The sequence below is a fragment of the Zootoca vivipara genome, chromosome 5 (genome assembly GCF_965207765.1).
Source record: "Zootoca vivipara chromosome 5, rZooViv2.hap1.1, whole genome shotgun sequence".
Lineage (NCBI taxonomy): Eukaryota > Metazoa > Chordata > Lepidosauria > Squamata > Lacertidae > Zootoca > Zootoca vivipara.
This window is the reverse complement of record NC_142588.1, coordinates 80,704,653-80,727,782: the sequence shown is the minus strand read 5'-3', so window position 1 is coordinate 80,727,782 and position 23,130 is coordinate 80,704,653. Positions and strand designations below refer to the sequence as shown.

The 23,130-nt window shown below is 43.2% G+C and overlaps 1 protein-coding gene across 5 annotated transcripts in view; it reads left to right on the top strand.

Annotated features, from left to right (window-relative positions):
• ZBBX (zinc finger B-box domain containing) overlaps positions 1 to 23,130 on the top strand; it is a 46,850-nt gene that overhangs the window by 9,310 nt on the left and 14,410 nt on the right. For all 5 annotated transcript variants that reach the window (XM_088669166.1, XM_088669162.1, XM_088669163.1 and 2 more), the window contains 11 exons: positions 2,672 to 2,785; positions 8,091 to 8,181; positions 9,038 to 9,086; positions 10,191 to 10,306; positions 12,297 to 12,392; positions 15,953 to 16,132; positions 17,249 to 17,429; positions 17,844 to 17,964; positions 18,779 to 18,927; positions 20,431 to 20,534; positions 21,858 to 21,934. In XM_088669166.1, the coding sequence (XP_088525292.1) occupies positions 2,672 to 2,785; positions 8,091 to 8,181; positions 9,038 to 9,086; positions 10,191 to 10,306; positions 12,297 to 12,392; positions 15,953 to 16,132; positions 17,249 to 17,429; positions 17,844 to 17,964; positions 18,779 to 18,927; positions 20,431 to 20,534; positions 21,858 to 21,934 (1,278 nt within the window). The remainder of the gene's footprint in view (positions 1 to 2,671; positions 2,786 to 8,090; positions 8,182 to 9,037; positions 9,087 to 10,190; positions 10,307 to 12,296; positions 12,393 to 15,952; positions 16,133 to 17,248; positions 17,430 to 17,843; positions 17,965 to 18,778; positions 18,928 to 20,430; positions 20,535 to 21,857; positions 21,935 to 23,130) is intronic.

Here is a 23,130-nt window from a genome sequence, read left to right as displayed (position 1 = left end):
TCACAGATCTGCCTTCTTCCAGAGGCAAGACCGCAGTGTTGGTGGTGGTGGACCTTATGTCCAAGATGTGCCATTTTATACCGTGTGCCAGGGCGGTCTCCGCAGAAGAAACAGCCAAACTGTTTGTTGACCACGTCTTCAGACTGCATGGATTGCCTTTAAGAGTTATTTCGGATCGTGGCCGCCAATTTGTTTCCAGGTTCTGGCGGCGACTCATGAACCTCCTGCAAGTGGAAGTCAGCTTGTCGACGGCTAGACACCCGCAGACTAATGGACAGGCGGAGAGGGTCAACGCCATCCTGCAGCAGTACCTCAGATGCTACGTCAGCCAGAGGCAAACAGACTGGGTGGATCGCCTGCCCCTGGCAGAATTTGCCTACAATAATGCAGTGCACGTCTCCACAGGGGTGTCGCCCTTTAAGGCCAATTATGGGCGCGACCTCAGATCTTTCCCAGAGAGGGAGGGGGAGGAGGAGGAGGAGGGCCCGCAGGCTGAGGATTGGGCAGAGGAACTGGAGACGGTGCACCAGCAGCTCAGAGAACACTTGGAGAGAGCCAAGGAAGCGTACAAGAAGGGGGCAGATCGCCACAGGCGACAAGGGGAGGTCATCAGGGTGGGGGACAAGGTTTGGTTGTCCTCGGAGGGCCTTCCCATCAGAGGGAGGTGCAAAAAGCTGGCGCCCAGAAGGTTGGGCCCCTTCACGGTCACGCAACAGGTCAACCCGGTGGCCTTCAGACTGGCACTGCCAGAGGACATGAGGGTGCACCCAGTGTTTCATAGATCGCTGCTGTCGCCGTACAGGGAAAGCAGCAGGCTCAGAGGCAGCGAACAAACCCCCGAGGGAGGGGGGGAGAGGGAAGGCAGGGAGCAACTCAATGAGGCCACGGCCATCCTGGATTCAAGGAGGGGGGTGGGGGGCCTGGAGTACCTCATGGCATGGGAGGATGCTCCACCGTCCCAGAATGAATGGGTCCCAGCCACTCAGATACAGGAGGAATTCTTGGTGGAAGAATTTCATGCCCTCTTTCCCCATAGACCCAAGCCCTGGCACATGGAAAGGGAGGGGGAGGGGGAGGAAGCACGGGAGAGCAGTTCACCATGGCGCTGGGAAGCGGAGTTTGAGGAACCAGAGGACGAGGTATGGGCGTCACCGAGATCCACCCAGTCAGAGGAAGGAGCAGATTGGCAGAACATTTTTACCCCCACCAGCTCGGACGCCACGGACTTTTTGGGATTCCTGTCCTCCCAGGCGGAAGGGGGGGGCTCGCAGGACTGGGGGGAGGTGTTCACACCAACGGGCTCGGAAAGCACTGAGTTCTTAGGCTTCCAGTCGTCACCGACACCTGGGGGGGACCTGGGGAGGGGTGAAGGAGAGCTTGGGAGGGGGGTGGATGTGAGGGACAAGGGATATCGCGAAGTCCCTCCCCTCCTGAGTTCAAGCCCATCCCCGAGCACAGGGGAAAGCAGAGGGAGCTCCGATTCCAGTGGGGAAGCAGGAAGTCGTGTCCGAGGCTCAGGCAAGGTAGCGGAGCCAGGGTCCCAGGTGGGACAGGAAGGGGCGAATAAGGGGGGGAGACCCATCCCCCCAACTCTGGAATTACGCAGAAAGAGGAGGGGAAAGAGGATGGGTCTGCCAAAGCTTTTGTGTTGGAGAAAGACGCGCCAAAAGCCATTCGGAGGTTCTGAAACCGAATGACCACATCGCTCCGTGTAAATAGCAATGATTTCAGCACTGTAAATACGCAGCACCAATAAAAGAATAAAATGCAGAGCTGCGTAGCGTCGTTACTCTGAAGTAGCCTGCTCTGGCCACTGTGACACCTAGTTATGTATGTAAATACTGTATAGGATTGCAGCCTATGGCTACTGTCATAAAATAATTTGCTTAGAGTTACTTCTGTTGAAGGGACACAGGTAGCGCTGTGGGTTAAACCACAGAGCCTAGGGCTTGCTGATCAGAAGGTCGGCGGATCGAATCCCCGCGATGGGGTGAGCTCCCGTTGCTCAGTCCCTGCTCCTGCCAGCTTAGCGGTTTGAAAGCACGCAGTGCAAGGAGATAAATAGTTATCGCTCCAGCAGGAAGGTAAATGGCGTTTCCATGCGTTGCTCTTGTTCGCCAGAAGCGGCTTAGTCATGCTGGCCACATGACCTGGAAGCTATACGCCGGCTCCCTCGGGCAGTAAAGCAAGATGAGCGCCGCAGCCCCAGAGTCGTCCGCAACGGGACCTAATGGTCAGGGGTCCCTTTACCTTTACTTCTGTTGAAACGTATGAGATTTGCTTCCAAGTAAATGGGTTTAAAATTGCTTGTTTCTGAACCATGCTGATCATATACAGTGGAACCTCGGTTTATGAACACCTCGGTTTATGAATTTTCGGTTTATGAACGCCGCGGACCCACCTGGAACGGATTAATTCATTTTCCATTACTTTCAATGGGAAAGTTCGCTTCAGTTTATGAACGCTTCAGTTTAAGTACTCCGTGGACTGTCTGGAACAGATTAATCCACTTTCCATTACTTTCAATGGGAAAGTTCACTTTAGTTTATGAACGCTTCAGTTTATGAACAGACTTCCGGAACCAATTGTGTTCATAAACCGAGGTACCACTGCATTGCAAATGGGAGGAGGATAATCTGAATTTGGTGTTTGAACTTAAATCTCTCTTCAGAAGTATACGAGAGCTGCAGTTGGAGAAGGTTCAGCTGGAACTTGAAAATAAAGAGATGGAGAAAACACTTCAGCAGCTACAATCAAACATGAGCAGAGAAAAACAAGAGAGGGAGTAGGTGAAATTTTATGACTTGAAATTTAAGAGTCATGATTCTAGTGAACCCCTGCCCCCCCGACCCCAACCTCCCACTTTTGGGGACTGGGTTGAGTTGTATTCCTCAAGAGTTCTTTCTTCAATTATTATTTAATTTCAAACTCCACCTTTCTGCTGTCCGCACCCAAAGTGTCTTTCAATGCAAGAAATCTGCCCAGGAAAAGAGATCACCATCTTAAAATACATAACAACATAACTTTAAAATAAATGGAGCAGGTAAATAAGATCGTTTGAAACAAACAGCAGCCAATTAAAATTGCCAACCTCCCCATTTTCAGCTGGATAACAGCTGTTAGATTGCACATTGCTTTTGTGCTTTTCCTTTTTTTAAAAAACATCCCATAGCTTGTGGCAGGGTTTTCCCCTGACACTTATGTGCACTCCCCAGGGGTGCTCTATGCTCAGCTGGAAGAAGTCTAAGTGAAAACTTCTAATTGTTCCTCATCTGGCCATAGGGGCAAAGTGGATTTTAAACTGAAAAGTGGCTTCCCTATTCATCTGTGCCAGCAGCAGCTGTAAAAGCATCAAGATACCCCCCAGCTATGTATCTGCTTCTGCCCATTGCTTTGTAGAATTGCAGCCTTTGTCTTTTGCTGCTGTTGGGATTTTGATACCAGAATTCAATTTCAATCCCCGCTCTCACCCAATGAACTCTGCTTGGTATTCTTTCAGGGAGCTTCATTGTTCATGAAACGGTCATTATCTTTTAATAGAATCTCAATTCTATGAGTTTTAAGTTGCATATGCATGCATTTACAAAAAAACGCAAGGAAGTTGTAATTGTTCTGTATTTGATAGAATCCATTTAGGAAGTCAAAATGTTCTGCAGACAAAGCACAACACTGAATATCTGTAACTCTTCTCTCCAATTCCGAGAGCCACTTTTATTAACCTCTCTGTATCTGTTTCCCTTTCTCAGTAATGTGAAAAAATAATGCTAACTTTCCTCTCAGAAGAGCTTTGCAAGGGTGCAGTCATTAGTGTTCTGCTGCACTTAACAAGATATGTTGTTGTTTAGTCGTTTAGTCGTGTCCGACTCTTCGTGACCCCATGGACCATAGCACGCCAGGCACTCCTGTCTTCCACTGCCTCCCGCAGTTTGGTCAAACTCATGTTCGTAGCTTCGAGAACACTGTCCAACCATCTTGTCCTCTGACGTCCCCTTCTCCTAGTGCCCTCAATCTTTCCTAACATCAGGGTCTTTTCCAAGGATTCTTCTCTTCTCATGAGGTGGCCAAAGTATTGGAGCCTCAGCTTCACGATCTGTCCTTCCAGGGAGCACTCAGGGCTGATTTCCTTAAGAATGGATAGGTTTGATCTTCTTGCAGTCCATGGGACTCTCAAGAGTCTCCTCCAGCACCATAATTCAAAAGCATCAATTCTTCGGCGATCAGCCTTCTTTATGGTCCAGCTCTCACTTCCATACATCACTACTGGGAAAACCATAGCTTTAACTATACGGACCTTTGTCGGCAAGGTGATGTCTCTGCTTTTTAAGATGCTGTCTAGGTTTGTCATTGCTTTCCTCCCAAGAAGCAGGCGTCTTTTAATTTCGTGACTGCTGTCACCATCTGCAGTGATCAAGGAGCCCAAGAAGGTAAAATCTCTCACTGCCTCCATTTCTTCCCCTTCTATTTGCCAGGAGGTGATGGGACCAGTGGCCATGATCTTGGTTTTTTTGATGTTGAGCTTCAGACCATATTTTGCGCTCTCCTCTTTCACCCTCATTAAAAGGTTCTTTAATTCCTCCTCGCTTTCTGCCATCAAGGTTGTGTCATCTGCATATCTGAGGTTGTTGATATTTCTTCCGGCAATCTTAATTCTGGCTTGGGATTCATCTAGTCCAGCCTTTCGCATGATGAATTCTGCATACAAGTTAAATAAGCAGGGAGACAATATACAACCTTGTCGTACTCCTTTCCCAATTTTGAACCACTCAGTTGTTCCATATCCAGTTCTAACTGTAGCTTCTTGTCCCACATAGAGATTTCTCAGGAGACAGATGAGGTGATCAGGCACTCCCATTTCTTTAAGAACTTGCCATAGTTTGCTGTGGTCGACACAGTCAAAGGCTTTTGCATAGTCAATGAAGCAGAAGTAGACGTTTTTCTGGAACTCTCTAGCTTTCTCCATAATCCAGCGCATGTTTGCTATTTGGTCTCTGGTTCCTCTGCCCTTTCGAAATCCAGCTTGCACTTCTGGGAGTTCTCGGTCCACATACTGCCTAAGCCTGCCTTGTAGAATTTTAAGCATAACCTTGCTAGCGTGTGAAATGAGCGCAATTGTGCGGTAGTTGGAGCATTCTTTGGCACTGCCCTTCTTTGGAATTGGGATGTAGACTGATCTTCTCCAATCCTCTGGCCATTGCTGAGTTTTCCAAACTTGCTGGCATATTGGGTGTAGCACCTTAACAGCATCATCTTTTAAAATTTTAAATAGTTCAGCTGGAATATCATCACTTCCACTGGCCTTGTTATTAGCAGTGCTTTCTAAGGCCCATTTGACTTCACTCTCCAAGATGTCTGGCTCAAGGTCAGCAACCACACTACCTGGGGTGTACGAAACCTCCATGTTTCAAGATATATGGTCCTGTTTAAGTGTTAAGTGTTGCTAATTGCCTTGGATCATAATCATTAATTTCTGCATCCTTTCTTGGAGCATTTAATGCTGGATTCTAGCTTGGAGAAGCTCAGTAGTTACGGCCTCATTTTTTAAAAGCAATGACACTTCATTTTTTAGTTCATAATTATTTGTTTTGCTGTTCATTTGCAAAGGAGCAAAATAGTACTGGAACTGGAAGCAACTAATATTCTCTAAATGGGATTTTCCCCAGTATGTTGACAGTGTATTGAAAGTTAGGAAATGCTAGGTTTAAGAATCCTGTAATCTGCAGCGGATGTGAGGGAACATGGTTGGGATTGGGAAATAATGACTAGCTGGGGGAGAAAGGCTTTCGTAATGCATAAAGCCACCTAGTTTAGTAATGCAGTATCAAAGTCTTGAACCCAAGGACTTCTTGATTCATAGCTTACTCAGCCTTATAGTCAGAGTCGCCATGCTACATCTAGGAATATCAGATAATTCTAACAAAATTCAGGAACAGAAATGGCTGGTGTTCATTTATTTGTCCCATCTTCAGAACAGAAACCAAGGTGTTCTGAATGCATTCCTCCCCCTTACATTTTTTTCTGCATTGAAATGAATGGGGTGAACTAATGACAACATAGTTTTGCCACAGTGTGCAGCAAGACAGATAATGTAGTTTTTGGTGGAACTGCAGTAGAATGGAAAAAGTGCTGCATGTGATGAGTACAGGGCAGAACAGAAAAGAATGCCTTCTTACATCCTTAGCTATACCCAGTGCTCCCCCCCCTTTTTTAGGGTACAGTACTCTTATTTTTCTGTTCATATTGAATTAATGCCCCTCAATGAGGCCAAACTTAGATTTACAAAATGTTTATGTTTATGCGTCCCCCTGCGTCCCCCCCCCCCCGAAAAAAGCACTGGCTATATCAATGCATCTAGTTTGATGCTTCTGTCAGGTACAAAGACACAACTCCGCTGATGGTCAACCAACTTGGCAGTAGAAATCTGCTTGCTCAGTGGGACCTTTAGTTTTTATTCTCCTCTCGACTCCCAACATCTCAAAGGAAGGCTAGTTCAACCCAATGCAGATTTCTTTTGGGGGGTGGGGTGGGGGGAGGGGGAGGATGCTGTTTGCTATTTAATGTAAATTACACAACATATGTAACTATTTATATAACTTATGTAACTTTACATTCATTTCAAAGTAAAAAAAAAGAAATCACGGTAATCTAAAAGCAGTGATAAATTATGTATTGTTTATGTTCTTAAAAACAACAATGTGAATGGATACAGATTGCATTTGCTTGGCTGATTTCTGTTGTTGACCACAGATGAACATGTGAGCTGCAGCAATTTGCAATTACTTTTCTGTTTTTGTTTTAATTATCTGACATCCTTTGATGAAGCAGCAGGCCCACCGCCCTCTCCAGCCCTTCCTTAAACAGAAGAAGCTTCATTGCACCAATGCTTGGTGCTGCTTTAATTGTGAGGAGAAGCCGAAGCCTCGGCATGGCTGCAAATGGACGAATTCGCTCCCAGTCCCTTCATACCAGTATTGGAAGGATAGGGTGACATCCTTTGCCCTGTTATCTAGACCTATTCAGACATGATGAAAGTCACATGAGGGGAAGTGGCATCACCTTGTAACTCCTGCTCGCTTAGGGGCATCACTGTTTCCTGCCCCTCAGCCTTCCACAAAGAGGGTGAAGACTTGAAGCCTCCTATGCATGTAGAGCAGGCTTCCTCAAACTTGGCCCTCCAGATGTTTTTGGCCTACAACCCCCATGATCCCTAGCTAGCAGGACCAGTGGTCAGGGATGATGGGAATTGTAGTCTCAAAACAACTGGAGGGCCGAGTTTGAGGAGGCCTGGTGTACAGTAAAGCTGGCCCACCTTCCTTTCCTGGGGCTGCATCCCAGTGGTGAAAGGGGGAAGTGGGCGGGGCAACAGATGTGAGTCTTGCCTTTGTACAATGGACTTCATTTGAGCTATGGACAACTGTATTTTTACACACCTTCCTCCAGGCAAGCAAGAGGATTATTGCAGTTCAATGGCACATTCTGGTAAAGCAAAAGCACTTGAGGGGTGTCATGGCGCAGGACCAGGGTGAGGTATGGCATGGGAAGAGGCCCAAAGGGCAGATAGGGAAGCCTGGAGGGCTGCATTCAGCCCCTTAGGCCTGAGATTCTGCATTCCAGTTGTGGACACTCGCTGCATAGGTATAATAATATTAATTGCACTCCACTCTCCCTCCTGTGATTTTCATTATGTGAACAAAGAATGCCTGAATAGGTCTTCTTTTTTATTGATGTTTTTTATTTTATTAAAAGCCATTGCCTATTATTCAAAAATAGCATAGTGGTTTGCAGCCAGCTAAGACAGACACACTCATCTTAATTAATACATGAGCAGTAATAACAATAATGAATGCAGCAGCAGGCCATACTAATGGGCCACAAAGGCCTCAGTTGTGCCAGAAACACATTACAGCTGGTGTTTGTCAGATTTATATTCCAAAGGTAAAGATTCTAGGAACCCCTCCCCCCCAATTCCTTTGTTTCCCTGTTTTTAGAAGTTTACTTTTGGTTTTGGCAAAACTGTCTGGGGGGAAAGGAGCGTAGTAAAAATTTCTCTTAATCTGAAAGCATGTACAAATGCAGTTTTGGAACTTTTATAGACGAGCAAGTGCATATCGCTGGAAATCAGGCCAAGCTGGCCTGGGCATGCAGCCCCAGCTGTTGTTGCAGAACAAAGAGAATGTTGGAAAGGTAAGACTCTCACTAGAATTCCAATAAGGTAGGCTTATTGTAACTCAGGGCTATGTTCAAAAGGTTGTTAACTCTGCAAAGCCATTAATTGAACCATTTCCCCCATCTTTGTTATACCACCTTTAAAGGAAATGGAGAATGGTGATGCATGGTTGTTTTTTTCCTATGAAGAAGTTTGCTTTGAATATTGCAGAAACCACCTAATAATGACCCATTACCTTCTAGCTTCATTGAATTTCAGGGTTGTAACAGATTGAAGTTATTTTCGCCAATGAGAAACACTTCAGAATTATTATGCCTTTATTCCACATTATGCTTTCTTGTTCCTGGGTATGTTTTCATTGTTCATTTTATTTTTCTTTCTTTCTTGCTGTTCTGCCAGTGTTTTTCTGTCCACCAGCTGCTGCTGAAGTTGCACGATGAGAGAAAAAGGGCTTTCAAAGTTGTTACATATGCAAGGCTAGCAGTGGGGGGAATAAAACACTGTATTTGCAGTTATTGATGTACTTGATAATATTTTCCAGCCCTCCTAGGCTGATTCATATGGCGACTTTTGAGGATTAGTATATATTTTTTTTATCAACCAGCAGTGAATGTGAATCAACCTTTCAGAGAAGCAATCTTCTGAGCACGGTTGTGCATCCAGATTCTGATTTTCTGGGCCGCATTGTAAAAATGCTTCAAAACTGTCTGTTGCATGATGTGGAAATAAGTCTGACTGCTTGGACAACTATACTGCACATGCATGCTAACATGAGATGAATAGAAAATAGTCAGTACGACCAAAAATGACATTAAAATCAGCCCAGATTTTAAATCATGTCTAACATAACTCTTTGCTTTTTATTTTAACTAGGTTTCATCAGGCAAGATAAAATTAAGAATACTCAAAGAACAAATTCCAGGTAAGAGGATGCTAGTGTTGGAAAAAGTGTTATAGGAATATAGATAACTGCCTTGTACCAAGTCAGACCATTGGTCCATTTAGCTCAGTATAGTCAGCACTGTCTGGCAACACTGTCTGGCTTAATAATAATAATAATAATAATAATAATAATAATAATAATAATAATAATTTATTATTTATACCCTGCCCATCTGACTGGGTTTCCCCAGTCACTCTGAGCGACTCCCAACAGAATCAATGATAATAATAATAATGAAGCGATAAAACATCAGACATTAAAAGCTTCCCTAAACAAGGCTGTCTTCAGATGTCTTCTAAAAGTCAGATAGTTGTTTATTTCCTTGACATCTGATGGGAGGGCATTCCACAAGGGCGGGCACCACTGCTGAGAAGGCCCTCTGCCTGGTTCCCTGTAACCTCACTTCTTGCAGGGAGGGAACCACCAGAAGGCCTTGGGAGCTGGACCTCAGTGTCCAGGCTGAACGATGGGGGTGGAGACGCTCATTCAGGTATACTGCGCCGAAGTCGTTTAGAGATTTAAAGGTCAGCACCAACACTTTGAATTGTGTTTGATACTTTTTATGAATACAGTAGTAACCAATAAATATTTTTTATAAATAAGGCAAGCCTACCTGGATGGTGTGGGGGCAGGGCATCAGTGTGGTTAGGGCTGCATGGATACAATGGGGCAGCCAATTTGCTGCATGGCCCCAACCGCACTACCATCCAGGGAAGCTGTAGTGACACCTGAGTCAGGAGAGCAGCTCTTAAGGGTCTCTCTTACCACACCGCCATTATTGTTAAAATGAGCTGCAGGTAAGTAATAAAACTGTAGTCTGAAACCTTTGCCATCTAACTGGGATGTTTTTATCTGAACACAAACAAGCTCTTGCCTTGTTACTTCATTTCTATCTAGTGATCTAACAGTATCCTATAAACCTGTGGGTTTTAATTCTCTGAGTCCACATGCGCACAGTGGTTTGTCCAGATGGTTCCACCTCTCATCCAGAGCATTGCCCATCAGTGCCCCGTTTTAATCCATGCTCTGTACAGTTTATGGCTTAAAACAACAACAGTGACAATGCTCCACTACATTTTGCAGCTCCAGAGCCAGCTAAGCAGCCGCTTGCAAGTAAAGTAGCAAAGGATGCAGCCCCTGAAAAGCCCAAAGTGAAGGGAAAGGCATGTGGGCAGTGTGAGACAAAGACTGCGCTCTTGGTAAGTACCGGTAGGTGAAAGAAAGGAAGAATAGCCGCATTTGTTAGTTCAGTGTACTCTTGAAATACTTTTAAAATATTTCTCTGTGAGGGGATTTTGTTTAATGCCTATGAAGGCTAGTAATATACTTTTGGTATCTGAAGGAGTGTGCATGCACACGAAAGCTTATATCAGAACAAACTTAGTTGGTCTGATGCTATTGGACAATTTTTTATTTTTTTATTTTTATTTCGCCTGCATCAGACCAACACGGCTACCTACCTGAACCTGAAATTGAGCATGTTGGTGACTGAGCAGATTGGCAAATTGGGCCAAAAATATGAAGCAAGAAACTATTGCTGAAGTTACTGCTCTGCGTACTATGCTTTGTTTGTAAAGTGGTTTGCACATTTCAAGTTTTTTAAAAAAGAATAAAAAGTATCACTGTTTACATTTTGGACTAGCCCCTTCATAAAGAGGAGGTTAAAATACCTGTCCTATATTGTTCCGACGATTCAGACATTATTCTACAATCTCTCTCTCTACCCCCTCCCCCCAGTAATTCATACTATACTGTGTTCATATTTGTTTTCTGTCTTGCTTCCTTAATTCCATAGTGGGGCCTGCTGATATAATAGAGTTTGCATATAGATCCCATACAGTTGCCTTCTTCCTTGCCCAACCCATCTTCAATAGATCACATAGTTGTGGAATCTGTAGAACATAGGAGCATGAATTCTGATTTTAGCATTTTACCTCATCTTAAGCTTCCCTCCTGCATACTACGACTGTGATTAAGTGGTATGAAATTTAAAGGAAAATATTGTTGAACTAGTTTTGCTGCTTATGTGAGACTTTTCTACAGTGCTATGTTCTTTTAGCTTTTTCTGTCAAGTTGTTCAAACCTCCACACGATTGTCAGGTGTATATGGCTTCCCAAAACTTTGAGAGTTACCTGCTGATCTGGATGCTATTCTGTGATAGCAAAAGGACCAGTCCTGGCTTCTTCGCTCTGCCAACCTTGGAGCTGGTGCAGTGAGCGGGTATTTTTTCCTGCTCATCCTTCCATCTTGGCCACTATGAGTGGCAGGGCTAAGGGATCAGTGCTGGCTTTGCCTTTCCATCAAGCCCCACCCCCAAGTTAGCTTAACTTGAATTTACATTCAGATCCATGAGACTTGGCTTAGTCATGGCTAACCTGCACCCTCTGATTTCAATGCGGGATCTGACAAAGCTGATTCCGCTGGAAGGGGGCTAGTAACTAAGAGTGCAACACCATCAAGAAGGCCTCCACAACTGAGTCCTGCAATGCTCAGACAGTAGGGAGAGAGGCACTCCGGAAAGTAAGTCTCAAATTATTCAGGGTTTTCTAAATATCTGGATCCCATGCAGCAAAAGATGCAAGAAGTGCATGTGCTATAAAATGCCTAGAAAGGCCCTTAAGATAATGTTTATAATAAATCAACGGAGAAAATGTTTAATCCCAAGTTAGGTCTGTTTAAAACAGGCATCCCCAAACTTCGGCCCTCCAGATGTTTTGGACTACAATTCCCATCATCCCTGACCACTGGTCCTGTTAGCTAGGGACCATGGGAGTTGCAGGCCAAAACATCTGGAGGGCCGCAGTTTGGGGATGTCTGGTTTAAAACGTAGGCTTCCCCCAGATACTGTAGGTGTAGACAATGGCACAATAATTTGTTTAGCTGATTGTTTAGCTAATTGTACCTAATTGGGGTGACGTTTTAATTAAAGCGACAGCCTGACTGAACACCAATTGAAAATTTGAAATCCCACTTCCCACTTGTCACTTTCTGCCTTCAGTTTTTAGCCTCCCATTGTGAGCTGTGATGAGACAGTGAAAGCTGTGTTATCAACCTTAGGCTACAATCTTATATGCACACTTCCCTGGGACTTAGGTGCCACTGAACTCAGTGGGGTTTGGTTCAGATAGACATGCAGAGAGAGCTTTGCTGCTGCTTCATGTTTATGCCTTCATTTTCTTTTTTTCAAGGTGTGCTTAGAGTGCGGAGAAGATTACTGTCCTAGCTGCTTTGCCAGAGTGCACCAGAAGGGGGCACTTAAGCTCCACAGAACTACTTCTTTGCAGGTATGTTGCTTTCAAAAGTTTTTATGTTATAATTGTACAATAATCCTCTCGAAGGAGGCACATATCTCATCGCCATTACAGTATTATTATCACAATTTCAGGATCTCCTTTAATTGTCCCATGTAGAAATCCTTTCGTTGGGATCCTTTTCTGCATTTATTTCCCCCCCTGCTTTTATTTATTTATTTATTATTTGTTTGTTTTATTTATGCTTGCAATTCTAGGAGCAACTTTAGTTGTCGTACCTTTTTGCTGTGCTGAGGTCATTTTTCTGCATTTATTCTTAGACAAAGAATAGAAACAATTGCAAGCCAATTGAAAACTCAGAAGACAAGACTGGAAATGTGTGACCATAATTTGTTTTTTTAAAGAAGGCTATTGACACTTGTCAGGTGATTGACACGTGTCGAAGTTGCTGTAACCACAGATCAGAAGGCCTTCAGAGAAGCTCTCTTCAAATGATAACTAGCTGATTCTCAGAGGGAGGCCCTTTGAGTCTTTGTAGAGAGCTGAATGCTCCTAAAACGGAAGCATTTTCCTCTCTGCAGAGAAAGCAGTATGTGTGTGAAATGTTGGGGGAGCGCATGAGAATGCACAGTATGCTGGGTTGCAACAGTGGGAAAAGGATTTGCCTCCAGGCCCTACTTTTAGGGTTCCTGGAGGTATCTGGCTGGCAGCTATGAGGAGGAATATGCTACACTGGATGGGCCTTTGGTCTGATCCAGAGGGGTTCCTGTTTCATCCTTGATTGTCACAGTGTGTCATGCCATTGTTCCACCAAACATGACAAAGCCATCCAGGAATGTGGCTTAACAACACTTATGATGCGCTGAAACTGTATACATCACAATACGGTCATGAGCAGTAGCAGAGACTGTCTCTGAAAGGTGGAGTTGAGAGTTTGTCGTCTGAACCTTAGCAAATAGTATAGGAAATTGGCTTGTCATCTGGTAGAGAAGAGGGACCTGAAATAAGGCTCCATAGCAGACGTTAAAAAGCACCTGTACCTGTCGTAAGTTATCCCCCAGTGACCAAAGGCATTAGGTTTGAAGATTTAGTGCATTCAGCACTACAAAACGCAATCTGTTTCCAAATACATGGCACTGCCACAGTTCTGGTGCAGAAATTCTGGGGCATGTAGTTGTACGAAGGGGGAAAGAATTGAGAACATTAAAGGGTCGGAAAAGAAGAAAAGGGAAAAGTTGTACACAGGGAAGGGACGGCCTCTAAAAGGGAAAGGGAAAAATGGGGAGGTGGCTGGAGAGAGTATAAACTTTGTCCATTGCAGGGAAATAAAGGAGAATTAATAACATTTTTTCTATCAGCTTTTCTCTTGCCATATGTAGCCTTGCTTTGTGATCTGATGGAGACTTTAGGATCCAGTTCCTCGTCCTTCCATGAAATATTTGTAACTGATTTTTCCTCCTTTGCCTTATTTCAGTGTGAAGTTTGCCACCCTTTAATGCAGTCTAATGTTTCTTTAAAAAAATAATAATTATTATAATAACAACAATTATCTGAATGAGCATGAGGGACACTTGCATGGCCTCGAAGTGACACTTGTAGTCTACTTGCTTTTCTGTTATTTATTGCCAAAAACAAATTCTGAAAGAATTTGCTACTCTGCTACTTCCAAAGAATAGCTAAGGTTGCCTCTGTGCATGTAGAAAAGAATGAGAACAGATGTATAAGAGAGAGAGAGAATCTAAAAGTCAACAGAGTAGAGAAAGTCAGATGCTGAACATAACAGGCAATGCAACACAAAGCAATTAGACTGCCTCTTTGTAACATAAAAGAGTATTCACTAATTCCTGCAGAAGAGAGAAAGAATTTACACAGTGTGTTACTGGTACTGTTGATTCTGTTGGAGCATCTGCTTGGAGTACTGCTCTCCAAAGCATGGAAGAGGAATGATTCGTGACTCTAGTGCATCATCTGCCACATGGATATGCAGTACAACACCCTGTTACATGTAGAATTGACTTGAGTATTCTCCCGTTGGTTTTTTTTTTTTTAAGTAGCCGCAAACCATTTTAGTGGATAGATTCACACGCACACATGAAACAACTTCATTGAATATTTGCTTTTTTTATCCTGTTTGTGTCATTGGACTGAATCACACGTGTGATAGGGGAATTGGTATATGTGTCATGGACTTGTATGATCCCTCCTTCCCTTAAACCAAGGGTCAGCAAACTTTTCAGCAGGGGGCCAGCCCACTGTTCCTCAGACCTTGTGGGGGGGCCAGACTATATTTTGAATAAATAAATAAAATGAACGAATTCCTATGCCCCACAAATAACCCAGAGATGCATTTTAAATAAAAGGACACATTCTACTCATGTAAAAACACGCTGATTCCCGGACTGTTCACAGGCTGGATTTAGAAGGTGGTAATAATAATAATAATAATAATCTATTATTTATACCCCACCCATCTGGCTGGGTTTCCCCAGCCACTCTGGGCGGCTTCCAACAAAATATTAAAATACAATAGTCTGTCAAACATTGAAAGCTTCCCTAAACAGGGCTGCCTTCAGATGTCTTCTAGTTGTTTTTCTCTTTGACATCTGGTGGGAGGGCATTCCACAGGGCAGGTGCCACTACTGAGAAGGCCCTCTGCCTGTTTCCCTGGTTCCCACTTTTAGGCCATGATTGAGTTTGCCTACCCATGCCTTAAGCACTCCCAAGAGTCAGTTAAAAAAACCAAACAGTCAAGCTGAACTTTGCCATTACATTCGCACTGGCCATCTATGACTTCGGTTTGTCCTCCAAATTAGGCCAGGAACACACATGGAAGCTGGTTTCTAGTCCTGTTTGGGAGAGAGCAAGTGCAAAGATAGTTTGCCAGTTCAGTTGCAACAGAACCAGAAAGTAGCAAATGTGTGTCTGAGCACGAAGGGAGGATGCAGCACATAAAGTGCCATGTTCCCAGTCTTCCAAACCATTATTTGGAGGACTGGACATGTTATATTTGAACCAGCCCGTGCGTTCTCTGACTGCTGTTTCAATACTATTTTCTCCTAGTACATGCTTCTGCTGGTAATTTCTACTTCTACACAAACTATTGCTAAATGTTAAATCCCTAGACTTACTATTTCTATCTTGCTTTTCGTCGAGTGATAGCCTAGGTTATGTTCCAAACATTTCAGCAGTGTGTAGACAGTTGCCCCTTTGATTGTCTACTTCTGATCCTTCTCCACTCGACTCTTGAAACAATGGGTGAAATTCCTGGGAACAGGTGTTTTGTTTGTTTTTGGAAATCCGGAATCGAAGCCTCCAAGTGCAAGAGAAATGCCTAGTTGACTACATCTACTTACAGGAGTTGGGGACCTTTTGGCTGTCTAGATGTTGCTTCAGCCCTAGCAAACATGGCCAATGATCAGGGATGATGGCAGTTTGGGTACATTTGGAGGGCCAAAGATTTCACACACCTGATCTGCTATTTTGTGTACTGCAATAGAAGACCCAGGCAGCATGCCTGTAGTCTCCTCTTGTTGGTCATGCAAAATATCTCTTTTTGTTTTGAATCCAACATATGACTTATTTTTTTTCTGTAGGCAAAAGCACGTATACCAGTAAGGAAATTGGAGGCTGCTCAGCAGTTCCTGAAAACAATAAATCCCGAGGAATCTAATGGCTGCATAAATAATGGACTGAAGAAGGAAGTTAATGATATATTAGTGAATACTTCAGACATTCCTTCGCCTTTACCAAAAATGCCAGCCTACAATATTGAGGTAATTCAGGAAATTTACCATCTGAAGTGCTGTGTGTTTTAAATTCTACGGAAATTTCTCTTTCATAATCACAGCAAAAAGGTGGCCTTTTAATGGTTATTTTACGGGTGCCATCCAGTCAAAGGAACCGTTTATTAAGGATGTGGTTAATTTTCTAGACATTTTCTGTCTAAGGAATTGATTCTGGAAATCTTAGGATTCTCTCCTTGGGGGAAGGATTTTTGACCTCTTGAATTGGTCCATTAGTTTGAATGTTATTGTTTTGAAGGGGTATGGCTATATACTTATATTTCACTTGACTGTTCTAGAGGCCAATGTACGCTATTCTTTGCTGAGAAAGAGAGTTACTAGAACTTTTTTTTCTAGAGGAGGAGCCACCACCCCTGCTTTCCCAGAACGGCTGTACCTTCCCCCCCAAAAAAACCAGCACTTTGATTTCTCTCTCTCTTTTCAAGAGTCTTTCTGTTTTTCATCTTGCACAGTCCTATCCCTTTTAATTAGATGCGGGGACTGGGATTTTGTTACAAGTCAAGGGAACCCCAAAACACTTTGGTGGATTCTTTGCCTTATATTGCACGTCACACCTGGGACAGTGTTCTGTGTTTTTTTGGCTGCTAATCCTTTCCATAGTTTTTCTTAAAATTAAGGGGGTGGATAGGTGGGGATATTCCATAGCTGCCAGTCGGTCTGGATGGCAGGGGGCAGCTCTTCCACCAGAAAAAAAATCTAGTGACTCTAGGAGTCACATATTGCACAGTGCCATCCAGAATCAACAGAAGTTAACCCAGTAAGAAAAGTCAATTCCCCCTCTCTTTCCAAGTATTTCACTGGATTTGAGTATGCATAACTGTACTGGAGTAGGGCCATTGTGGTCATATAGAGATGTCCTAATGTGGCCTTGAATTGCATTAGTGATAACTTGGTCCGTTTTGAAGCCTATATACCAGGCTTACTCCACGTTACTCTATTCTAAATACACGGTTTCCTTAAATTCAGGAAGCTTTATATATTCCAATCGTTTGGTATAAAACAGGTTTGTGACCGACTGACATACTGGGATGTATCGGAAATGGGTGAATTTTGGTTAACCCAGATTAATTCTCGAAATCAATTCAGGAAGCGTCTACAGAACCTTCTGCGGAGGATAGGCCTGAGAGCCAGAATGGTGGGTCTTTATTACATGGTGTGTTTGACGAAGAAGAATCTGCAAAGTCTTTTCAGGAAGCTCTGAATCAGTGGAGAAGTAGAAATCAATCCCCGAAATCTAAGGAGGAACGTTCCTGTCAGGTTGGACCAGGTACGGATTAATAATTGCTACATAATATTTGGAAAAGAAAGCTGATCTAGCTTACATTCTATGTATTCCACATGACACAAAGATAGGTCAGTATTTGACTTGTGAATAATGACAATGATTGTTCAAAAAGTGGGGAAATATTTAAATAAATTCCTGGGCATGAACTCATATAAGTGACACCGCACTGCCCGGATTAGTCTACACATTTGGCTTATAGTTTTTGTACATTGTGCAAGGGCTGCACTAATATGAGTTGCATTTTATGATTTTATATTATCAATTCTGAATTATTTTCTTAGTATTGTTAATCCCATTGGTTCTGCCAGAGCCGTGGAGCTACTGTTGGCAAATTAATGTGAGTGATGTCCTAATATGTTTGAATGGTAGCTGATAGTTTTTTCTATATTGTTATAGAAAGTACTGGTTCCTGCCAGGTGCAGACAAGCCCTCCAGTTGCGAAGAAAGCTCTTGAAATTGAATTCAAGGAAGATGGCTTGAAGTATATGGAAAGATTATTGATTAAGAAGCACAGAAGGTATTCGCTGGATTGCTGCAATACACAAGGGACTCTAATCTAATTGCTTATTCTAAAATAGTGTAATCAAAGTATTCAGGCAGTAATATTGGAAAATACTCCTTCATAGGGAAAGGAGTTACTGATATAGAATGGTTATTGGGAATGACTTTATGGATGTCAGGGTAACTTAGGGTATAATGTTACAAATAATTCTGAAAGTGTTGAAAGTGAAAGAGTTGTGAAGGGTTGCATTTTTTAAAATTGAACTTGAGTATCTCAGTAGATGCTGGCCCACTTTGCACGTAGCGCTAAGCCAAACCATGGCTTTCTACAAGCAGAAGTATGTGGTTCCCTCGAGAGGAAATCACATCCTCTTTGCACCTTCTCTGATCCTACTGCTGCTGCTCTGATCCTACTCAGGGCTAAACCATGGTTTGGCTTAGTGTGCCATCCGAACCCGGGCATGTTGTTTGTCACACACCAGACGAATCGGGAGCTGAAACCAAGGTTTGTTCTCAGTTTTCATCTTGTGATTTGTCCAGAGGAGACAAACCATGAAGCCTAGGTTCCGACGACATACTAAGAACCAAACCATTGTTTAACTCACAGTAGCAGGATCAGAGGAAGAGCGAAGCAGCTGCAGTCTCTCTGGGATCCTGCATGTTTGTGCTGCACCATGGTTTGCCTTCGTGTTGTGACTGAGACTCAGCAAAAGACCCAGTCTGGAAGTAGATAAACATCAGTTTTCTCACATTCTCTGTGCAGACCAAAAAGAGTAACAGTGTGATAATAGGCTTGCAGTTCTAAAGCATTTCCCTCTTTGTTTTTATAGAACTCCAGTTGATAAGTTGCCAGATAGTATTATAGCAGAGGAACTGAAACTTGAAAAGCCACAGATTAATGAACATGATGACACTTGGCTTGGAGGAGAGGAAGAGGATGAAGACGAAGACGATGATATAGCAGTTGCTCGTTTTGAAGGTTTGCTGGACTTCTCAATCTGTTATAGTGTACCTTTATGCTCCCAGTGGCAAGCTACATCAGGAACCTGAATGGCTACTCAGGTTTATGGAATAATTGCAATTGGGACATACTGAATTCCCCAAAATGCGATTTGACAATTTACAAAGTCAAATTAAGATGCAGTTGCACCATCATGCAAACGGTGGTATAGAAAGTTGGGAGTGTGAGGTGAAGCAATTGCACAGCCATTTCATTCCTTGCCCAGAGAGGATAATACTCAAAGTACATTAACCCACTCTCTCCATGTGAAAATGGTTGTGTCGCCCAGTCCTGAGAGATTCAAGAATTGAGAAGGTTGGGCTTGACAAATATTAGCTTGGTTTACAAGCCCAGCCTCTCCTTTTACCCAGTTCCTAGCAAGCAGAAAGGGAAAGGTAGAGCCTTGCTTCACTTTTTTGGGGGGGAGACTTGTTGCATAAGGGGAAAAAACAGGAGAAAAACTTGCTGGTTCTTTTGCAAAGTCCCTGCAAGTGAAAGGAAACACTGCCTTGTCTTCCTGCCCTCACTTGCTAGACAGCTTGAAGGGCACACAAGCATGAGCCGTAACTCTCATTCAATTGGAATGCAGATATACAGGATGGGAGATTTGTGCTGGCATTCCCCACCTTTTTTAAAAAATTGACATTCAATCAATAATTGTAGATAAGGTGGTCTTATTTTAAATAGGCCAGGAAACATTCTGAGTACAAGGAAGCATGATGCTAGATAAAAGCCAGCTATTGCAAATGTATTTTTCTTCAATTTGTGAGATCTTAAGACCCTTTCGGTGCTTCAAGTCTGCAAAGTTTGTAGATACAGGGTGCTTTAATGCTTCCTTTTTTTGTTTGCCAACTCCACACGGCTGATAAAATCTGGTAGGAGACAAGTGAATATGGGTGCCCTTAGATTCAGTGAGTGCTTAGGTGATTGTTCTTCAGAAAGGCTCTTGACTTTTCCCTCAAAAGCTTAATGTGTCAATGGTTACATATTACACTGTAATATCAGAAATGAAACTGGAAATACATTGTCCAGGTGAGTCCTTAAAATCTTTCCTTTCTCCAGACAATCCCTTGTTACTGTACCAACCTTATCCAGATAATGGTGTTGTTGTTGTTTTGGTCTCTGGCTCCATCCATCGCACTGCCCACTGCACTTACTTTTCTTGTGAAATTATACTGCTGTTGAGCTATCATCCTATCATTTGATTCTCTATGTTTTCAGCATTTCCCCCCCCCCCCATTCATTGAGCTGTTATCACACATTATTGCTACAGATAGGGATGTTCCTGCTTAGCACAAAGCTTACTATCCTAACGGTTTCAATTATTCACACCTAGAACAAGAGGCAAGAGAATACCTTGCCATTAACGCTTCCTCAACAGACTGGAATGGCTGGCATTGCAATTTTGCAGCTGCGTAAGAACAATTATTTAGTACAAATCTAAAATACAAACACTTGCAGAGTTTTAATTTTTAATTCCAGCTAAAGAAATGAAAAAGTACTGGGCAGATGTTTCCAAACGAGAAGAGCCCGAGGCACTTCTTGCAAACGTTGAGCCCTGTCTGGAAATCAGGGTCCTTGAAGACGTAAGTGTTTTATTGCCTGGCTAGTTCAAGTTCAGTTTCAATTGTTGCACTTAGTAGACTTTACAAAATAAACAGTAGCATAAATGTGTACAAATGGGATCGCCCACCGCATAAAATTTCCTTTGTCTGCATTCCCATGACAGTTAGCTTGACAGGCTGTTCTAACAAACCCACGGTTGACCGCAGTAGCACGAAGCGAGGTGAGGAGAACACAAATAATCTAAGCAGTGCTGAACACTAGTAACATTAACAGCAGTTAAAGCAGAAAATAAATAAATATGGGATCGGTTGCATTACAGGCTTGCCAGGAGGAAGAAATATGGACATGAGTTTGAGAAGTGGTTGCAAAATGCATAATGTACAGCATTAATGGCCCATCTTTCTAACAAATATTCAGGGCAGTTAGAGCTGGACTGCATTACAAGCCCAAACATTTCTGCGTTGTTTATGTGTTAACCTTATGTATCCATTCCTTTAGTGAATGCAGTCAAGGAAGCGGCACATTTTCATGGATTCCCTGGCATCATATGATGGCATAAATTTAGCCAATATTTTTTGCTACATTTTGAGTCAGGGCTTACCTTGCACTTATTTTGGGTACCCTGGAATATGCTAAATAATTTGCAACAAGAGTGTGCTCTTTTTAAGTTACAGAGCGTACCTTGGTTATGTCAGCGAAAAAGCAAACTCAGCCCTTGTGGATGGGTATATAGGTCCAGGGGACCCCCTGAATTATAGCCTCTGTCATGTTAGAAGGAAAGTGCAGAATGAGCTCTATTTATACCCTACCTACTTATGCTGTGAAGGCACAGCTGACTATGCTGGACCAAACAGGTCATTGATTTTTATAACAATTATTGTGGCTTCTACTTCGATGAAATGGATTTGCCCAGTCAACAAGCATAAAATGAATGCACTGTATTAAAACTATTTTCTACACAGGTGTATTATTTAGAGCAATTGTTGAGAGTCATTGGCTCCCAAACAGTGGCTTCTCTCCTTTTGTTACCTATCTGTATTGGGAGGCAAAGTGGGAAGGAATGAAACTTGACTGGTGCAACAGGAAGCCTTGTTTGTTTAATAAATTTTATATGCTGCTTGATGGTAAGAAAAACTGTTTTAAGTGGTTTACAAATATATAAAATATCAAAATTATCTGTTAAAAACAGGCCCAATCCTCAGACAACCAAGGGTTTGTTGTGTATTGTCTACAGTACCATGTAATTGTTTAGATTTTAGGTTACAGTATTGCGAACGTGACGGAGTGGACTGAGATTCTCTTTTGAATGAATGAATGAATAAATAAGTTTTCTTTCTGATAAGGCTTGCAAAGAGGAGCCAGAAGAACCTGCCAATTTTGTGGTGTCAGAAGCTGGATCTGATGATTTGATTGATTACAGGTAACAATTACAGTGTAATTATGGAACATGGTTACACACATTTGTGCCGACACATTTTGATCTGCATCCCCAGTCGGTCTGCAGTTGTCCATGGGAATTTTTTATTCAAATCAGAACCTGAACAGGCATATATTGGAGAAGTAGCCCATTTGATGCGATATTCCAAGGCAAGGGGGCTCCAAGCATTGAAAAGCGGTACCAGCATTGCACTTCTGGGCCTGCTTCTAGGTCACCTGATTCCCCAAGCCCCACCCCTGATGTCCACACATTGAGTGTAAACACCCACAAAACAGAAGCCTGCAGGTGTAAACTTCTGGATCCATTGAAAATTTGTTGGCGTATAAGGCTAGACATGCCAGGCTTCCATTTTGCAGGTGCCTAAACCACAGAGCCTAGGGCTTGCCGATCAGAAGGTCGGTGGTTTGAATCCCTGCGACAGGGTGAGCTCCCGTTGTTCTGTCTCAGCTCCTGCCCACCTAGCAGTTTGAAAGCACATCAAAGTGCAAGTAGATAAATACATACTGCTCCGGTACTGCTGGCCACATGACCCGGAAGCTGTCTGCGGACAAACGCTGGCTCCCTCGGCCTATAGAGCGAGATGGGCACACAACCCCAGAGTCGTCCACGACTGGACCTAACGGTCAGCGGTACCTTTACCTTTATGCATTTTGCAGAGGTGTGGAAAGGGAAGCCACATTGCAACGGAGGTAGGGCCTAGAGTGCAATGCTGTTGCCTTTTCAGTGTATAGATGCCCCTTTACTGTAATAATGCATGAAGGATCTTCCCAACATTGACCTATTACAATCGTAAGAAGAGCCATGCTGCATGAGGCTCAAGGTCCAGCATATATTTCTCAAAGTGGCCAGCTAGATGCCTGTGGAACCCCAAAGGCAGAATATGCACATGACATGACTTGTGATCAGCTGGTGCACGGAAGCATACTGCCTTCAACAGTGAAGCTACCTGGGTTCTGGTTTTAAGTTTTAAAAGCCCCATTGCCTCATCCCCTTCATGTGAGCAATGTGTGCAGAGGCTTCTGCTATTTCATCTCTTCAGAATCCGCTTCAACTGAAGGAACTCATCCGCTGCTCAATCTCCTGAAAATCATATTTTAGAATCTTTAACTTGGCCTCATTTTTTCCTTTGTTTCCTGAAACACGTAGCATATATTTTTGTACATAAATTACAGCTTTAA